The sequence below is a fragment of the Schistocerca americana genome, chromosome 5 (assembly GCF_021461395.2).
Source record: "Schistocerca americana isolate TAMUIC-IGC-003095 chromosome 5, iqSchAmer2.1, whole genome shotgun sequence".
Lineage (NCBI taxonomy): Eukaryota > Metazoa > Arthropoda > Insecta > Orthoptera > Acrididae > Schistocerca > Schistocerca americana.
This window is the reverse complement of record NC_060123.1, coordinates 134,726,410-134,748,128: the sequence shown is the minus strand read 5'-3', so window position 1 is coordinate 134,748,128 and position 21,719 is coordinate 134,726,410. Positions and strand designations below refer to the sequence as shown.

The 21,719-nt window shown below is 38.3% G+C and overlaps 1 protein-coding gene and 1 pseudogene across 2 annotated transcripts in view; both read left to right on the top strand.

The window, feature by feature from the left end:
* The window catches only part of LOC124616079 (carcinine transporter), a 249,312-nt gene extending 235,578 nt beyond the window's left edge, over positions 1-13,734 (top strand). The window contains exon 11 of one of the 2 annotated variants that reach the window (XM_047144327.1): positions 11,311-13,734. In XM_047144327.1, the coding sequence (XP_047000283.1) occupies positions 11,311-11,536 (226 nt within the window). In that variant the 3' untranslated portion in view covers positions 11,537-13,734. The remainder of the gene's footprint in view (positions 1-11,310) is intronic. The other variant, XM_047144328.1, reaches the window with a different exon arrangement.
* On the top strand, positions 10,526-10,643 carry LOC124616963 (annotated as a pseudogene).
* Positions 13,735-21,719: the final 7,985 nt, after the last annotated feature.

Below are 21,719 nucleotides of genomic sequence, written 5' to 3'. Positions count from 1 at the left end.
AGTCCTGATTGTGGCGCTCACCTGCACGGCGCCAAACACGCATACGACCATCATTGGCACCAAGGCAGAAGCGACTCTCATCGCTGAAGACGACACGTCTCCATTCGTCCCTCCATTCACGCCTGTCGCGACACCACTGGAGGCGGGCTGCACGATGTTGGGGCGTGAGCGGAAGACGGCCTAACGGTGTGCGGGACCGTAGCCCAGCTTCATGGAGACGGTTGCGAATGGTCCTCGCCGATACCCCAGGAGCAACAGTGTCCCTAATTTGCTGGGAAGTGGCGGTGCGGTCCCCTACGGCACTGCGTAGGATCCTACGGTCTTGGCGTGCATCCGTGCGTCGCTGCGGTCCGGTCCCAGGTCGACGGGCGCGTGCACCTTCCGCCGACCACTGGCGACAACATCGATGTACTGTGGAGACCTCACGCCCCACGTGTTGAGCAATTCGGCGGTTCGTCCACCCGGCCTCCCGCATGCCCACTATACGCCCTCGCTCAAAGTCCGTCAACTGCACATACCGTTCACGTCCACGCTGTCGCGGCACGCTACCAGTGTTAAAGACTGCGATGGAGCTCCGTATGCCACGGCAAACTGGCTGACACTGACGGCGGCGGTGGTGTAGAAATGCTGCGCAGCTAGCGCCATTCGACGGCCAACACCGCGGTTCCTGGTGTGTCCGCTGTGCCGTGCGTGTGATCATTGCTTGTACAGCCCTCTCGCAGTGTCCGGAGCAAGTATGGTTGGTCTGACACACCAGTGTCAATGTGTTCTTTTTTCCATTTCCAGGAGTGTATAACAGTACTAATGATCTAAGAATATAAACTCTATATGAATGTATTTTTCCAGGTGTACCTTTCTAATTGTTTATTTCACTTTTTGTACTAGATGTAGTTTAACATGCCTACTAAAACATATGAATGTAAAATAAGTAGAATGCCTGGTTAGATGTAAGAGAGGGCCTGATGGCCCTAATCTTGCCAGGTTAAATAAATAAATAAATAATTTATCTTAAAATATATGCAGTTTGTCTTCTTCAAAATGTTTCATCATTAGTTGTTTCATACGCCTGGTAAGAAAGCACATCACTGTTCACGTTCTCTCAGAATAAAACACGAACACCTCAAGTGAGACTAATCCCTAAGATGGTTGGAGGAAGGGGGGAGGGGGGGGGGGGGACATTTAATAACAAATGCTTTTGAGATACGGCAAGTTCCAATGTATTTGTAGTTTTACAAATACAGATTTATATTTACAGATTTTACAAATACAAATATTACATATATTCATTACAGAGCATCATACAACACTTCTTTAACAAATTTCTTGGCACACTTTAACTTCGTAGCAAACCGTACTGTGATAGGTCTGACTATTTCATACATTAAACATGTCACATTTCCAGCATATAAACTGTTGCACCACATTTACCATATGTAACACATTTACCAGTTGCTCATAAGAATTAAGACTGTCACTTTCCATTCACTCGTTCAGACTACAACAGAGTAAACCATTCACAATTCGTTCGACGTAGCTTGGTGTCAGGGCCGGTTCAAGGACATTGTTCTACAGAAGTGACTTTTCCCTCATATACTTACACCCATGTCAGTTTTTGCTACTAATTGTGAAACTCACTGTATAAAGATATTGCACTTGGGTGCCCCTCCTGGCTCCGCCCCCCATGCAGCAGCTTGTGTTGCTTGGAACTTAAACCCACCCTGCTTGGCACACTTAATCATTCTGTGCCTGTATCGTAACTCTGACATCAACCCCACCCCGGCATGCTCACCCTCATACAAAATTCAGATAATAATTTCACATTTCGGTTTTTAGAACTGATCATAAGAAATTTAAATACATTTAAGCAGTGATACTATCCTAATTCATGTATCACATGCTATACATGATCTTTTTTGTTTTTGTTTTAATGAACTGGTGCTCCTTAATTACTGTATCAAAGTTACTTTCATTTACAAAATCCACTCCAGGTGACACTAGCTCCCATCTACTTCTCAGCAACGCTCCCCTAGTATCTGATTCTGTAAGTTGGTGGCATATGCTGTCAATTAGTGCTCCCATCAGCAATGAGAGTCCCAAACATTTACCCACTGGATACATGATACTGTATCAAAGGTGCATTTCCATTATAAGTTGGCAACATCACTGTTTCCTTAAGTTTATTCAAGTATATTTGCTATAATGAGTAAGTAAAGCCACAATATTTGTGCAAACAACACCAACTTGTCTGCTAGATGGCATATGCAATCAGATGTTAATGTTGAAACTTCAACCTTCCTTTTTTAGGTGTTAAGACTAATTATGTGTAGGCTTATGGAGTTATCCAATAGTTGTTAATCACCAAAACAAATGATGGAGGCCAAGTTTGAGAGTAGTAGGGAGACTAGAGTAAGAGGGATTGACTTGATCAAGACCAGTAGACAAAGAAGAAATTTGGAATGGAACTAAACATTTACAGAGGAAGAATGATGGAAAGACAGGTGGAAATGGAGAAGCACCATTAATGTCCCAACCCACTTGGATGCTAGATAAAAGGAAATGAAAACAAACAAACAAATTGTTAGTTATCTGTACTACTAACTTAGAAATTACCAAATGAGCTAATACATAGAAGGCTTTTTATTTTGAAATGATCATTAAATCGAAACCCTTAGCTGCCGACAGGTGTTGTTGATATACATCAATGGGGACAGCTGAAAATGTGTGCCCCGCCCAGGACTCGAACCCGGGATCTCCCACTTACATGGCAGACGCTCTATCCATCTGAGCCACCAAGGGCACAGAGAATGGTGCGACTGCTGGGACTTATCCCTAGCACGCCCCTCGTGAGATCCACATTCCCAACTGTCCACAACCTGCATTTTTTAGTGTTCCTAATAGATATTTGCCCATTCACTCATTACTCACACCAGACTCAGCTGACGAGTCCCACAAGAGTTTGGGCAAAGCGTGTGCATTTGCACAGAAGGAGGTCAATGGCCGGGTAGCCTTTAACTATATGAAGATGGTATCGGTTCCTGAAAGAACAGATACCATTTTTATTTTGTTTATTACTATCAATTTTGTGGGCCCCCTTTTTTCCCAGTTTTAAGGAACTTTTCTCTACATTACAGATGAAGAGTCAATAATAGTCACAAATGGAACTAGAATCACAAGACCTCTTATTAGATTACATTGTCAGTATCACCATACTCTTGTTCAATACTATACTAATGTGCAAACAAAGAGAGAGAGAGAGAGAGAGAGAGAGAGAGAGACAAAGTTTTTTCAGGCACATGTGCCTTAAGAAGCTTGCACCTGTCTGCTTGTGTTAAGTTTTATATTATTAATGTTCATCTTGAACAGAGTTGACCCTTGTAAAAAGTCCTGGAAGTTAGTGAATTTTTTTGTGTTGTAACACATAGCTATTCCAACCGGATGATCAGCTGCAGGTGAGTTGTTGCCTTTCCTAATTTTATTTATGGAGTTGTCTCCTTCTAATCGATACCATTCCCCTCATGTTTATTTATGCGCCATCTTCAGTATTATGCTTGAAACGAATTGCTGTTTCCTACTCTGTAGTATGATGTAATCTCTGTCTATAGTCACAGTGTTACTTTATCTTCAATCACTTGAAATGCTAGCCACTATGCAGATTACAGGTCACCATGCTTAATACTGTACAAACACTTTTTATAACTGCTTACTCTTAACTTATAGGTTTTTAGAACTGGAAGACATTGATTTTAAATAGTTTTACACATACTATTAAGCTTTACTGACAGCCATGTAACTCTATCAAATTGTACACATTAATTTTCACGAATTCAAGTTTCACACTTCAAGAGCCATTTTCCAATACTGTTATCACCATCCCCATTTTTAACAAACTTCTTGTTAAAAATTATTTATTTCTCATGGTAAATGTTCCTTCTGTCACTGTTTAGTACAACTACTTCATAATTACAGATGAGAAGCAACAAGTTGTGGTTGTTCTGCAGTAACAATTTGCTTAGTTCACCAGTTTTTGCAGCTTATAAGGTCATCACATACCATAACTGACTATATTTCTCAAAGGGGAAACAGTTCTGGTGCTTGAAAAAGATATTACACATAGAGAGTATTGTGCAGACATAGATGGGACATTTACTCTAAATTTGTACTGGAAGAAACCTTTTCACATGCTACAATTGGAAGTAATCTATGTCCTGCATTTCACAGATGTTTGACCCCTTCCATGCCAATCAGAATGAATTCAAAAAGACTGGTCATGCAAAACCCAGCTTGTGCTTCTCTCATATGACATCTTGAAAGCAATGGATCAATGTAGTCAGGTAGATGCAGTATTTCTTTGACTCCTAAAAAGAATTTGTCTGAGTACCATGGCTATGCTTATTATTGAAAGTATAGTTCTCTCAACTTAGGATTTTGTGGTAGGGAGGATGCTGTATGTTATCTTTGGTGGAGCTCATCGACATATGTAGAAATTATTTCAAGGTGTACCACAGGGAAATGCATAGGGACCCTTTCTTTTCTTGTTGCATATTAATGACCCTGTGATTAATATTAAAAGAAGCCTCAGACTTTGCTTTGCTTTAAGCGTTCACAATTGTGCAGTTCACAAAACAAACAAAAAATGTATTATCCTATGTATGATGAGGACCCATTGCCCAGTATGTTTCTCATTACATTTTACTTTATTTAATAAGTAACACAAACTGAGTGAAAACAACCTGATTATAAGAGTGTTGTCTGTTGAAATGTGTACTTGAATTGTATAAAGTATTATTAACATGACTGAAAGGAAATAATTATTAGTGATGTAGTATCTTATGACTACAATATCAAGTAGACATTGCTGGAATTAGTCAACTCATATAAATACCAGGATGCACAATTTATAGGTATATTAGCTGGAATACTCACAGGCTCAGTCATATGTGAAGCAGGCTCAGTCATATGTGAAGCACGTGGCAGACTTCAGTTCATTTGATAGAAAACTGGGGAAATGCAATCAGCCTACAAAGTAGATCACTTACAAAACCCTCATGCAACCCATCCTACACTATTGCTCAAGTGTGCGTCTCCCATACCAAATAGGACTAATGTATATAAAGAAGGGCAGCACACGTGGTCATAGCTTTATTTTGTGCATGGAAGAGAAATGGAGGCACTGAAATAACTAAATTGGCTAATGCTTGAAGGCAGATGCAAACTACTCCAAAAAAATGTATTTATAGCTCCAAGAAACAGTTTTGACTGAGAAACCTAGGAATATACTACAGCTCCCTACACATCATTCCCATAGGGAATAGACTAGTTGCAGTGAGTACAGAGGTGTTTAAGCAGTCATTCTTCACAACCTTCATACATGAATTGAATGAGAAGTAGTTCTAATAACTGATACAATGGGAATACCCTCTGCCATGTACTTCTCAGAGGTGTGTGGACTATACACACTATTGTCTCCCATGAACCATGCACTTTGACGAGGTGGGGTAGCCTGTGTGTGCCTCAGTGGTACAGATACCAGGGTATTTGTGGAGGGGCCAGACTAACCCAACCTATGGTTCCTGAAGAAGGGCAGCAGCCTTCCCAGTAGTTGTAGGAGCAACAGTCTGCGTGACTGACTGATATTGTCCTGCAACATTAGCCAACATGTTGTTGTTATGGCTGGCACTGTGAATGACTGGAAGCAAGGGGGAACTACAGCCATTATTTTTCCCAAGGGCATGCAGCTCTACTGTATGGTTAAATGAAATGCCATCCTCTTGCATAAAATATTCTGGTAATAAATAGTCCCCTATTTGGGTCCCCTTGTGGGGACTACACAGGAGGATGTCATCATCAGAAAACGAAAGCTGGTTTTTTATGGGTCGGAGCTTGGAATATTAGATCCCTTAATCAGATAGGCAGGTTAGACAATTTAGAAAGGGAAACTCATAAGTCTAAGTTCAATAGCATGGGATTAATGAAATGTGGTGGCCCGAAGAACAGGGCTTCTTCTGGTCAGGTGACTACAGGGATATACTTAAAGAATCAAATAGGGGTAATGGAGGAGTAGATCTAATAGTGAATAAGAAAACAGGAAGTTAGGTTACCTTCTGTGAAGAACATAGTGTACACATTATCACAAACAGTGAAGACATGAAGTCAACACATAGGTGCATGTCATATCAGTGCAAGTTTATATACCAGCTAGCTCAGCAGATATGAATAGTTTCAAAGAGAAAAATGAAGAGATAAAACAATTTATTCAGATAGTTAAGGGAGATGAAAATTTAATTGTGGTGTGTGACTGGAATTCGATAGCAGGAAAAGGAAGACAAGGAAAAATAATAGGAAAACAAGCAATTTGGGAAAGCCATGAAGAGCGAAGTTGCCTAGAAGAATTTTGAAAAAGTGTGAGTAAATTTTTGCCAACATTTGATTTAAGAATCATGGAAGAAGATTGTACACCTGGAAGAGACTTGGGGACATGAGAAACTTTCAAATAGGTTTCATAATAAGATGGAGATTCCAAAACCAGATATTGAACTGGAAATCATTTCCAGAAGCAGATGTGGGCTCTGAAATACACATAAAAACTGAAGAAACTGCAGAAAGGTTAGAAATTATGGAGATGGGACCTGGATAAAAGAATGGTTTTTATGAGTTTCGGACAGAGCATTAGGCAACAATTGATTGAAACAGGGGTACAGAACACTATAGAAGATCAGTGGGTAGCCTTAAGAGATGAAACAGTGAAGGCACCAGAGGATCAAATAGAAAAAGGACAAAGATCACTAGAAGTCCTTTGATAATGCATGAGGTATTGAATCTAATTTATGACAGAAGGAAATATAAAATGCAGGTAATGAAGCAGGCAATATGGAATACAGACATCTAAAAAATGAGTTGAAGGAAGGGGAAACTGGCAAAGGAGGAATGGCTAGACAAGACAGACCAGGTTGTAGAGAATGCATAAATAGGGGAAGCATGTTGGAAAATTATTAAAGAGACCTTTGCGGAAGAGAACAAGAATTGTGTGAGTATCAAGAGCACAGATAGAAAATCTGTGATAAACAAAGATGGAAAAGCTGAATGGTGGAAGGAACAGATGGAGGGGCTATACAAGGGAAATGAACTTGAAGACAATGTTGTAGAAAGGGAGGAGGAAGTAGATGAAGTTTAAATGGCAGATTTGATACTAGGGAAGAATTTGACAGGGCACTGGAAAACCTAAGTTGAATGAAGGCGTCTGGAGTGGACGACATTTCTGCAGAATTATTGTGATCCTTGGGAGAGCCAGCCATAACTAAACTATTCCATCTCGTGTGGAAGAAGTACAAGGCAGGTAAAATACTCTCCGACTTCAGGAAGAATTTAGTAATTCCAGTTCTGTGAAATACAAGTGCTGACAGATGTGAATATTATTAAACTATTAGTTTAAAATGAATGCTCACAAAATACTGACAAAAATTATTTACAGAAAGAAAAAGGGAAACATTGGCAGAAGCTGACATGATGGCAGATCAGTTTGGGTTCTGGAAAAATGTAGAAACATATGAGACAATACTGGCCCTGCAACTTATTTTAAATATAGATTAAAAAAAGGATATGAGACAATACTAGCCCTGCAACTTATTTTAAAGATAGAGTAAAGAAAGGCAAACCTATGTTCATTGTATTTGCAGACTTAGAGAAAGCTTTTGACAATCTTCTCTGGAATACATTCCTTGAAATTCAGAAGCCAGTTGGGATAAAGTACAGTGAGCGAAAGGTTATTTACAACTGGCACAGATGCTAAAAGTCAAAGATGTGAAAGAGAAGCAGGTTAAGAAGGGAGTGAGGCAGGTTTGCAGCCTATCCCCAATGTTATCAAATCTGTACATTGCCTAAGCAGTAAAGAAAGCAAGGAGAAATTTGGAATGGTCATTAAAGTTCTGGAAGAAGAAAATAAAAACTGAGGTTTTCCGGTGACACTGAGTTCTGTCAGAGACAGCAAAGGACTTGAAAAAGCACTTAATAGGAATGGATAGTGTATTGTTATAAGATGAACATCAACAAAAGTTAAACAAAGCTAATTGAATGTACTCAAATAAAATAAGTGATGCTCAGACAATAATAGTATTAATGAGTTTAAATATTTTGGCAGCAAATTAATCCATGATGGCCACAGCAAAGAGAAATTAAATTGCAGATTGGCTATAAAACAAAAAGCTGTTTTGGAAAAGTGGAAGTTGTTAACATTAAATATATATTTAAGTCTTAGGAAGCCTCTTCAGAAGGTATTTGTCTAGAGTTGGGTTGGGTTGTTTGGGGGTTGAGACCAAATAGTGAGGTCATCAGTCTCATCGGATTAGGAAGGACAGGGAAGGAAGACAGCTGTGCCCTTTTGAAGGAACCATCCCGGCATTTGCCTGGAGTGATTTAGGGAAATCACAGGAAACCTAAACCAGGATGGCCGGATAAATCACAGAAAACCTAAATCAGGGTGGCCAGATGCTGGATTGAACCATCGTCCTCCCGAATATGAGTGCAGTGTGCTAACCACTGCGCCACCTCACTTGGTCATATTTGTCTAGAGTGTATCCTTTTGCTGAAGTGAGAAATGAACAATAAGCAGTTCAAACAAGAGGAGAATAGAAGCTTTTGAAATATAGTGCTATGGAAGAGCATCCAACATTCGATGGGTAGATTGAGTAACTAATGAGGAGGTACTGAAGTGAATAGGAGGGGAAAAGATATCTAATCTAATCTACAGTTTGACTAAAAGAAGGGATCACGAGGCATCAAAGAATTGTCAGTTTGGTAATGTGGGAAGGGAGGGCCTGGGAGTTGAACTGTAGTGGGAGATGAAGGGATGTATGTTTCTGTAGTTATTCAGAGTTGAGGAGACTTGCACAATGTAGACTATCATGGAGAGTTTCATCAAACTAGTCTTCAGACTGAATATCAATAACAACAAGAGCCGCAGTAACAAAATACACTACTGAGCCAAACCACTATGACCGCTGCCCACAATGAGACTGAATGCCACCTGATAATGTTGCGGGTAGTCATGTGGAGAAGAGATGTAACGGGTATCATTCTAGTGATTATACTGGCTACAATTGGAGAAATCTACAACATAAGCAATTTTAAGAAAGGGCATATTGTTTTGGCCAGCATCTGAGAACACGTATCTCAGAAATGGCAAAACTAGTCAGACGTTCACAAGTTACTGTCAACCACATCTATGGGAAGTGGTTTTTGGGCAGTGAAACCCCACATAAACACCAAGGTGTTGGATGTCCAAGCCTTATTGCAAAACATGGAGGTAGGTGGCTTGCTTGCTCTGTAAAGCACGTAAATTCTGATGAGAACAGTGCTGGTCCAGGCAAAAATTTATCAGAGTACAACATTCAGCACACATAGTTGAAAGTGGACTCTGCAGCAGATGACCTGTAAGTGTTCCCATGATGATCCAATGTTCCCATGATGATCCAATGACATTGTCAGATAATATTGCAGTGAGCATGGGATCATTGACATTGAATGACGGATCAATGGAACTGTCTTACCTGGTCATATGAATCATGTTTCTAGTTGCACTACGTTGATGGTCACATCTGGATATAAAGTCATCAAGGCGAACAGCAGATCAAAATGTGCACTGTATCTCAGATGCAGGCCAGTGGCGACAGTTTCATGCTATGGAAGATATTCACCTGAGCTTCCATGGAACAAGTGATAGTACTATAATAACCCATTGACTATATGAACATTTTGAGGGACCACCTGCATCCCTTCATGCTCGATGTCTTCTGTGGCAGCAGAAGCATTTCCCAGAATCATAACTGTTCATATCATAAACTCAAGGTCAGGATTGTGACACAGTGGTTTGAGGAGCACAATAAGTGAACTGATGTTGATGTTTTGGCCACCAAATTTGTCTGATCTGAACCTGATGGAACACATCTGGAACACTATTGGGCACCATCTCATTGCCCAAAAACCACCGACCCGTAAGGTACAAGAATTGTGTGACTTGTGTATAGGCACCTGGTGCCACACACATTTACAGACATACCAATGATCTATCAAATTCGTATCTCTAAAAATCACTGCTGCGTGGTTTTCCTGCTTTTAAGCAGGTGTGATAGTGTGTATAGCTGGAGATGTAGAGTATGGATTTAGATGTATGTAGATGTAAATATTGCTTATAGTTTTCAATAGTGACTACAGAATATTAAAAAGTAACAAATTTATAAAAGAATAATTACTAAACATTTGGACACCCTAAATTCTTTACTGCAATTTTGTTACATTTGCATTTAATTATGCTGGTGAATAATTTCAAACTATGAAGTTCATTTTCAACCCAGGCCTATTAAAGCTGCACTAACACTGCTTGATTAGGCGACAGTCAATTTACACATAGGTAATACACACACAATGCGTAATCACAGGAATGTCAGACCCCAGATGTGTTCACAAAGTGCACATTGTGAATCTGATCTGACATTCCATGTCACTTAGTATTATGTGTATATTACCCGTATGTGCCAACGGCCTTGCCGCAGTGGTAACACTGGTTCCCGTCAGATCACCAAAGTTAAGCACTGTCGGGCTGGGCTAGCACTTGAATGGGTGACCATCCAGTCTGCCGAGCGCTGTTGGCAAGCCTTTGTGAGGCAAACTGAGGAGCTACTTGATTGAGAAGTAGTGGCTCCTGTCTCATAAACTGACATACAGCCAGGTGAGCGGTGTGCCGACCACATGCCCCTCCATATCCGCATCCAGTGATGCCTGTGGGCTGAGGATGACAGAGTTTAGTTTAGTTTACTTTATTTCCTGTATCTGAATTGACTTACACCTTACCAAGCATTGTTATTTCAGCTTTAATACACCAGGCTTGAAAATGAACTATTTAGCTTGAAATTAGTCACCAGCATAATTAAACATGACAGTGATGGAATTAAATAAAGAATTTATGAAGTTGCTGGTCCTGTCCCAAATTCATGTTGGAAATTATAAATTTGGATACTCTTATCCATCTGTCACATATGTATTACATTTTTGGATAACTGTTCAACACACACAAATTGTTAGCACTACTGCACCATCGTTGTCACAAGTCAAACATTATATTCTCTTGATACTTTAATTGTGCTTGTTTATTATTAGAGGTTTTGGGATTATATATGTTTATCTGATATAGTATACACATTAGTATTCACTGTTTAATGAAAGCATTTTTTTCACACCACTATTCCAAGACAAAAAAATAAAAGATCTTTAAAATTGGTTAAATTCTGAAACTTAATGTTTTTTTCTGCACAATTTCAGGCCATCATCTATAGCAACATCATATGAAGATCTCGAACCACATGAAACTGTGGAACTACCCGTTATGCCACAAGAATTAGTGCAGCCTCCAAGTGAAGCAACACCACTGGAGCGAAGAGAAACTAGACGCTTCTCTAATAGGACTCCAAGACTAGTTCGTCAGTCAAGTGTTATGGAAACTCCAGTGGATTCATCAGGTGTTATGCAAATGACTTACTGGTTCTAGAATGTTATGACACGTGAACCCACCCTTATGTGTGTTCAGATTGACAGTTCCGTTTTGCATAACATTGTAAAAAAGTTGGGAAATTTGTTGTATAGGTTGACATTTCTTCTCTGATAAAGAAACTGCTGCCCTGGATTTTTATATATGAAAATAATTTTTTTATATTTCTTTGACATGTATTTCTCCCACAAACATTGCTATTTGGTAAATAATGCTGACACAAAATAACTCAGCAAATATTCAAAATGTTTCTGTCTTTTTATGTATTCTGGAAAGAAAAATGATTATATATTGCTGCTAAATTAGTTCATTTGCGTGAGAATTGTTGCTATGTGAAAAACAATTCATAAATTCAGGTTTTTATTTAGAATTGTGAATACTGTACTAATAATACAAAGAACATGGAAATATTATATAAGGGCAGGCATAATGCCAATGGAGGGGTGTAGCAACTGTTGGAAAATTGCAGCAACTTTTGGAAAATTATAGCTAATTATTTACTTCAATCACAGTTGCTGTTTAATGAAGGTCATTACTGATGGCTGAAGTATGTTATCAACTACAATATGGAAAAACATGGCTGACTGTAAATGACAAGCTTTCTAGCAGCATCACAAAATTCCATCTAGTTATGAAGAAAATCACAATCCATTTACTAGGTTAATAGGTGGGAAGAGGCTTGCTGGGTTTTCATAGATAGCATAATTTTCCAATAGAATAAGGACAATCTTTTTTATTATTATATTTTAGATGCAATTGGCAATCATTTTGTATACAAAAAACTTACAGTAAGCAGTGTATATTTTAAAAGAATACTTGTTCAAATGAAATAGGTAAATGTTTGAATGTATGCATGTGGAAGTATACAATTTGTGTTACGGGCTACAGTAAGAATGTTCTGGATTATAAACAAGTGAATGAAATAGTGATGGGTAACTTCAATCAAACATATTATATGTCTTTGGTTCTTGCAGCTTTATACATTGACGTCAGACGTGAAAAAATAAAAACGAGTGTATATTCCATAAGCATACTTCTTCTCCTTTGCAATTATCAGGACAGACATGTGTAACTTTAAAAAAATGTAACATATGTATTGAAATAATACAGAAAGAACAGCGGTCCCAGCAACATGAAGATTTCTAGAGGTAAAATACTGCTTAAAACATGGAAAAAGCAATGAAGTTTAAAGGTATCATTCTGGTAATAACATTGCACTTCCTTTCATATCTGTGGCAAATATTTTTGTGTGTGTCATACTGTGAGCAGCTGTTGGAACACAATCCACATTATTACGTAATGAATGATCTATGTTGATTGAAAAGTATTAATTTATGATTTTATGTGCACATTTTTAAAGATGTAGTCTTCTACGCTCAGAAGGATATATCCATGTTAAGTGTTGATACTGACATTGTTAATGTTTATGCACCAACATGGGTTGCCTTTTTTGATTTTCAGACAAGTAACACACAATAGGCATTACACATTTTTGTTTTATGTGTATTTTTATTATTAGATTACACATAATGATATTTTAAACCTGGCAACTATATAGCATAATGGTCAAAATTTTTCATTAACAGTGATTAGTAATAGAACAAAATAACAGAACACTTTCTTCACATCTCATTACTCAATTTAAATGCTGAATTTATCAAATTTTACATCTTATGTATAATGCAGTGTGCTCACTTCATGAACTCTCAACCACAGATGATACAAATTGCTGGCCTGTTATATGTGTGCACCCAAAGATACACACACCACAAAGTCATTGCATTGATACCATTAGATTTTAAATATGAATTTGTAGTACTCCCTTTCTACTTCAAGGAATGCTTAAAATTGTTTCCTCCCTGCTGTAAGATATGTGTCACAGCCATTGTTCAGTGTAATGACCCTTTCTTCAACTTATTATAAGCAATTAAATTAATTCTGTGTCTTAGTACAGCCTTCAGTAGAATGAGGATTAGTTTGGTATAGTTTTGTAAACCTTACCATTTAGATTTACCCAAATGCATAAGTCACAATAACTAAGATCAAAGGACTTGAGGGCCATAAATATCACATACCTATCTAATCATAAAAAGAAATCTATTAGCGAACAGGAAAGATACAGTAGTATAAACTGTAATATTGTCTTCATGAAAATATTTTTTCTCATCTGTTTGTTAAATAATGGAATGAATATTGTTGTCACATGAAAGTCAGAAGTTACATGTCTATTAATAAAGATATGGGCAGCTATTTGGCATGTTCTTATTGCAGTCAACCATCTCATTTTAAGACTTTGTTGAATGCCTACATTATATCCAGCAACTCATCATTACAGTACCACACATCTTTTGGGGATAACATCGTCTGGAATTTTGAAATCACATCTCATCAGTCATAAATGTTGTTCGTATAGTCACATAACCATTATACATGTTTTCAGGTAACCAATTACAAAAAACAGTTCACCTTGTGAAATGTGCCTCCTTAAGTTATACCACAAAAACTATTGTATTGTGTGTCCAAAACATGCGAATTACACTGCTTCCATGGCTAATCCTACAGATGCGATGGTTGATTGTGACAGATGATGCAGAGATTTTTTCGGATTAACCTCTGATCATAAGCTAATATCACTTCTTCACTCAAAATATGCCTTTTACATTCTCTCTAATCATCACAAAGTGAGGCCATTAGGGTACACTATTTCTTTAATTTTCAAATACAAACCTCTGTAGGAACTATTGGATCAGGAAAATGAAAGAAGAAATCCTCAAACACTTTTTGTTTTACATAATGCTCCTCCACCAAATGAATTTGCTCTTCCACACACTTCATTTTCCAACAGCAGCTTACTGCACTAAAAATAACAAAACAGCAAGCTTAAAAGTCTACAACCTACAGAGTTGTAATATGTGACCATCAGGAGAAACACTTGGCAGAAGGGCTCATTCTGTCTGAAGAACACTCTCACTTCTAATACCTTTCAAAATACCAGGTGTTTCATTTATCTGATGACTGCTTGTGTGGCGCAGTAGATGCCAGGCAGTGACTGCTCCATTTCCTGGTGATTAGATGCTGTGTTGCCCATCTATTGCTGTGGTACGACATGACTACATTTAAAATGTAAGCAAATAAACTTTGTACTCACACATGTCATGCAAGGAGATACTGGAATTGCCTACCATTATTTTCCATGACTTTCTGACATCTACTCAAGGAATTATTAATCACATGATGTAATTATCTCTGATATATTGAATTAATTGATTCACGGATATTATCCTTGCATTCCTGCATTGTGTGAAGATTTGTTGTGTACACTTTGACCTTCAGTGCACCCTACAAATAAAAATCACACGGAGTTAAATCAGGACTTCAATCAAGCCAGATATTAGGGGAATTTTCCAGGCAGTATGCAGTGCCACTGAAACGAGCTTCTGTGAGCACTGTACGTTGTCATTTACGCTTCTTGTCTTGAGCACTTCCCGTTTCATGAAATTTATTCACTAATTTGTGAAATGCATCATGACTCGGAACTCGAACACCTAGAAACTTCTGTTCAAAGAGTACGAGCGGCATTGTATGCACATATGAATCCTAACTAAACACTTGTTGTGGAATTCAGTAATTCACTTTTGCCATTGTTGCGTTCTGAATAGTAGCAAGAATAGGGGATGAGGACAAAATCTCATATATAATGGAAACTGATTAATAATTGTTGCTTGAATAATTAAAAAAACTGGAAGGGATAACTGAAAGAAATTGGAAGTTACACATAACCTGAGTGAACTTTAACTGGCAATAATATCAACAGTCCTGTAAAGTCTATGCATTTTTTGATTATTTTTCATCATTTATATGTACATACATCTTTTTTCTGTTACCACTATTGTGTGCAGAGAGCTTGGTATTACAATACTGGTTCTGGATCGCCCCTCCTCTGCTCACACAAATTTTTCTTGTCTGCTTCGATCCTCTTGATGCAGGATTCTTGGCTCGGGTGAAATGATGAACATATGTGGTTATTAATAAACTTCATCTCGCTAGTAACTTTTATAACACTTCTTTAATCTACAGTTAGAATACACATTTTTGAACAATATTAATGCAGCGAAACTCTTCATTCATTCACCCACTAACACTTATAGAGACAAACAGGTGAAGATACAGAAATTAATCAATTCAAGAGCATATGTCTACTCTTTGAAAATATTATATTTGTCACAAAATATCTTATGCGTATAAGAAAAGAAAAGAACAAGAGAAATAAAATAAGAAGAAGAAAACAGGAGAAAAAATTGAAAAATACATCCAACTGGCTGAGGAAGTCAAGGACATGTGGCCTTCAGGCTAAAACCCACAAAAAAAGGGGTTCATAGTGTGGTCCTGTGTGACACATTTGACCAGCAGGTGCTGCTTACACAGCAGGCCTGCAATACTGTGGGCAGGTGGTCATCAGATTAATGGAACACCCTGTATTGTGAAATCATTTCTCAAATTCATTATCTTTTCTTTCTTTAAACCTCGGTTGCCTTCTATATATTCAAAACCTGAATTCTATGCCTATAATACTTAAACCTCTAAGATAATTCTAGTAATGCACAATGGACTTGCTTAGCGTATCAGAAGAGACCTGTGACCAACTTACTAGACACACAGCAGTGCGACACAAAAACCCTAATTGATAGATGTTCTTGTGAAAAAAAGTTGTATTCAGACTATGCTTACATTGTGGAAGCCACAAGGAGGGTCTCCTGAAAAGTGAAGTTGCCACATCATCATGGCACACCAGGGCTGCAGTATCACTGACACAGTGGAAGGTGCAGTATCACTGACATAGTGGAAGGACCAAAGCAGTGATGTCATGATTGCTCAACAACTATACCTCACATCCCAGCTCTGCTGAAGGGAAAGTGCTGCCATTTCAGATATAGTGGCAGACTAAGCTCGCATAAATACTGCTAATTTTAGACAAGCATCATCAATCACTGCCTTCCACCAGCTATGAGAGGAAGTTTACACCAATCAGTGCCCCAAAACAGCTTATCAAGTTGCTGCTGCTAGACAGTCTTAATGAGCTGAAAGGCTGCCATCTACAGCTAAGTCCTAATGTTGCTGACTTGATGTCTTCCAGCTGGTGGCCCACCTGCTGGCTATCTTCCATTCATTGCAGGCCACCTACCTTTGGGGTCCACAGTTTGTACCTGGACCTCTTAGCCACCCAGCCGCCATCATCTGTGCAGACAAACTTTGCTGCTGTTCACTGTCCTGTGCAGGCAAACTTTGCTGCTGTTCGTTACCCATTGTGAGCAAACTCTGTTGCCTGTTCACAGCCCTGTGTCGGCACACTCCTTGGCTGCCAGCACTACCATCTGCACTGGGGTCCATGGTTCGACTCTGTGCACCTTGACTCATCCTGTACTGAGTTGCGCATCTGCACAGATAATGACACTGACTTCGCAAAGACTGTATGAGTGACACAGTGGAAGGTGATGCAGCAATATACTGTGAGACTGCTGACCACATAACCCCGCCACCTGCTGGCAGAGTTGACACTGCACATGGGCTGTGATGGAGGCTGCTTGCTGATCTATGCAAGTTTCACAGACTGAAACGAGCCTGCACCTTGGGGTTGCTGACAACTCCTTAGCACCATCTCAACTGAAGTATTCTGGCATGAGATAAATGAATAACTGACTTTGCCACTGTTGTGACTGGACGTTGGACATCCCCCTGGTACCTATCCACCACACTGCTAAAACCACACCCAAAATGGAGAGTTGACAGCCTTCCTGACCACTAACAGCCCAGGTCCACCACCCACTGTAGAGGTCATTCACCTCTGACCTCTACAATGTGAAATTCTTTTAGGGCTCTGACTCTTATGTCTAATATACCTCACATAATTTGTTAACGCTTTCTATGTTCCTTCCAACTATCTCATTAGAGGACATGCTCATGGTTTCCTCAGCTCTCTTTTTTACATTGAGTGGAGAAAACATTGATTGGTTTTTCTTTAACCTCTTCACTTTATCTTCATGGTTCATACTGGCACAAAAAATTATTTCATTCATTTTTAAAGGAACTGTTAGTCTTGTAAAGTAATAATACCATTGTTTGTGACTCTTGCAATGTACTTGAAACTAATACTTGGGATAGAGAAAAGCATTGCCATGGATATCATGATTTTATCATTTGTGGACATAAAAATTGTTCAATATAAATTGATTAGAGATTTATCTACTTTTGTGACTGATGACCATAATACTAAAACCGTTCTTTCACATCTGTTATATATATAAAGCAGAGTGTATGTGTGTACATCTTGGATCTCCTCCCAAACACCTGGATCAATTTCAATCAAATTGGACATAGAAACAGCAGGTCTCATGAGTATCAGCACTGTGTGGTTTATAACCACCTAACTCCTATAGGAGTGACAATATGGGCAAAAGCATTTTTTTCATTTTTCCCCCGGCCTAGCATATAGGCTGCCCTGCACAACAGACATTGTCTGGGAATAGTATCAGCTGCCAAATCATTTCCTCTTTGCAGGACAGCATACATGTCAGGGGCCACAAATGGTCTTCTGGGCCTCTGTATGTCTGGGTCAAATAAATGATTTTAAAGCTCCTGTTGTAGCCTGCCCTGCATGGCAGGCGTGTTATGAGTGTAGTATTGACCTGCTTTATTAAACGGAGTTGCATGGGGCTACACATGCCAATGAGGATGGCTGGGAAAGTTTGAGATGAATAGAGGAGGGGATGGAAAAAGCAAGGGGGAGGAGAGAGGGAGGGGAGGGGGGATGCTGCATGATGTAGGTGGAAAGTGTAGAAGGGTAGTGAGCAGGTCAAAAAGGAAGGAGGGAGGGGGAGGTGGTGGTGGAAGAAAGGAGGGGAAGGAGGATATTGTCAGAGGAAGCCAGGAGGAAGATATGGTGAGAGGGGGAGGAGAAGACGTGTCCAATATATGTGTCAAATGCTTACACAGGTGAGGCTGCAGGGAAAAGGCTAGTTTTTTGTGTACAGAACAGACATTTCATGAAGTAATATACACTATCATAAGCACAGTATTTTCCAACTAACCAAATGAAGCCAAAGTTGAGTGACTGATTGAAAAAAGAAGAAAAACTACCGTGCGTATCTACTACCAGTAAAAGAAAGATATTGATTAATCCACAATATGGACGAAGACTTTTGTAAGTTCCTCATAATCACAAAAAGCAGGCTAGCATGAATGGGAGTGGGGAATAACCCAAGGAAACTGGAAAGAAATTTATCAAGGAGAGGAGGGAAACACACTAACAACATAGAAAAGTTGCAAGGAAACACAAAGAGCTCTCACTATGCATAATATAAACAAACAATCCATGGATGTTAGTATCATAAAAATCAAATGTGAAGGAGTAGAGGAAAGTAAATAAAGGCTCTCTTTCCAGCCAATTACATAAGAAATGCTGAGAATGAAAATTAATGTGTGGGTACAACTGATGCAACAAATGAAGCAGATGAAGCGCTATTCATTTAATAAATAAATAAATAATATATCCAATTTTGAGGTAAGCAAATTGCCAGAGAAAAAGCAATGATATTTTTTGTTTGAAAAAAAAGGCAGTTTTATGGACAATGGAGAAAATATGGGTACACAAAGAGGACAAAAGTGACAATTGAAGACAATGAGAAGGAAACAGAAAAGAATTATAAGTTAAGAATAATAGAAGGTGAACAAAAGAGGGAGATACATCATCTGATCAATTTTGCTCAAGGCTGAAAAAGTGACTATAACTGTGCTGTTTAAAATTATGTATTACTACTCAGTATAAACGAAATTGTGACTGGTTTGTATCTCCTCTGTGTTCCTGGTTTCATTAAAATTAATTTGCACATAAGCTGCCTCTTCCTGTTATCAGCTTCACCATGCTTAATTATTGTTAAGATGTGGCACTTTTGAATTGATCTGTTTGTATGCTCTTGTATCACTTTAAGTGGTACACTCTACAGACAATTATTTCTAAGATAAATTGATGTATATATGTATGATAAATTGCTAAAAGTTAATGGAAATTTTATAAATTTCTTGTTGAGGACTCAATTTCTGCACTTAAAACAACAAATACGGGACTATTTACTTTTTGACATCAGGTCAATTATAAAATGTGATTTCATGTTGCTCACTAAAACATATCTTCATTTTTAATAAGTTATGTTGTTCTATTTCAAAATGTAGTAGAGAGAAACCATTTTATCAGCATTTTCTATCAGTCATTTCTCTAAATTACAGTACATGAAACTACAGTAATAAATTTTACTAAGTTTTATATTTGGTCATTTCCGTAGAAATGCATTTATGTACTTTGTTACTTAAGGATATAATTATGTATGAGTTTGATCATCAAGAGAAAACCAGCACCATGTAAATTTATTAATATTAAAATAAATGAATTGATTATGAACCCCATTGTCAAATAGTGAACAAGCAAACCTATTAAGATTAGGTCTTTCCACAAGAATCTTTTAGGTAAAAGTTGAAGGTGCTCATAGTGGCTTTCTTGTGAAATGTAAAATGTCCAAGTAGCCTGTGCTCTGAAACTCTTTCCTTTGATATTTATTTGCAGTTTTTAGTGTGAGCTGCAACAACTACAATATCACCTGTATTACATTTTTTGTAAAGTGGAATAATTGCTTGAAACATGTCATACAGTTGGTTTAGAAAGAGGAACAGCCAGTACACTTTTATGCGTTTATTTCTGGTTGTGTTTAAAATGTCAAATGACAGATAAACATAAATTCACTTTGCACATCACTAGATGAGTCATATTTTTCATGTATTCATTCACATCATGTTCTATAAATGCCATCTGAAGGAGAGCCATTAGAGATGTGGAACAAGTCCAGCTAGAATGTACCACTGCTAGTTACTTCTGTAAAGTGTACTACCGAGAAACTGTAACTAGCACTAATCTATTCAGACAATTACGGCAATTACTTCTAGAGAAAAACAGCTACCTTCAAAAAGGCACTGCTCCTCTGCCTATACTACTCAGCTGCTATTTCCAACAAAGTATTTATGTGACTTTTTAGAGATCACTATTAGCTTTTCTATACTGGCAGAGTAAGAACTGACCTAATAAAAATGTCATGAGTTATACAGAATTTACGTCCTTGAGTCCAAGTATTCTGATACACTGTGGGAGTGGCTGATGAGGTATTATTTTACTTTATCCTTAAATATTTGGGGATTTTCAGTTTGCAGCCTGATGAACCAATAGCAATCTGTTATAGACTTTTACACCATAATATAAAAAACTATTCTGAATGCTAGAGAGCGATGCGTAGTCTCTATTGAAATTATTTCTGCTTCTAGTATTGTAGTTGTGAATAGCTGAGTTTGCTCTAAATTCACTCTTGTTATTAATCACACATACCATTAGGGAGTATATGTATAGGCAATCAAGTGTAAGAATCCTTAGGTCCCTGAAGAGGTTCCTGCAAGATCTTCAGTATCAACTTCCAAATCTCAATGTCAAGAACAAGACAGGGATTAGAAACATTATTTAAAAAAATAAATGATAAAGTCATTACATTGTCATCACAGTGAACACCAAACTCATTAGAACATTTGCAGTAAATTGGTGAATATTCACAAATTCAGTTCTTCTGGTATCAATTGGAGTGACATAACTGGTATTTTTTACCATACAATACCTAACTGGTGCTACCTATTTGTGTTGCTCAGACATTCCCCCACAAAAGTAAATAGTAAAAATGTCACAGCAATGCTGAACCCATTGCTTCATCTTCATGAGCAGTGGAAATCTGCACTTCGGTACTTCAAGACACCAATTAAGTCAACCCAACAGTGTTTGCTGTCTTTAAACTCTGCAAAGAAAGCATTGTTGTTAGACACAAAAAGCATCTCATCCATTTTCTCAACCCACCGCCTATAATACGAGGGCAGTTCAATAAGTAATGCAACACATTTTTTTTCTGAAACAGGGGTTGTTTTATTCAGCATTGAAATACACCAGGTTTTTCCCCAATCTTTTAGCTACACAACACTATTTTTCAACGTGATCTCCATTCAATGCTACGGCCTTACGCCACCTTGAAATGAGGGCCTGTATGCCTGCACGGTACCATTCCACTGGTCAATGTCGGAGCCAACGCCGTACTGCATCAATAAC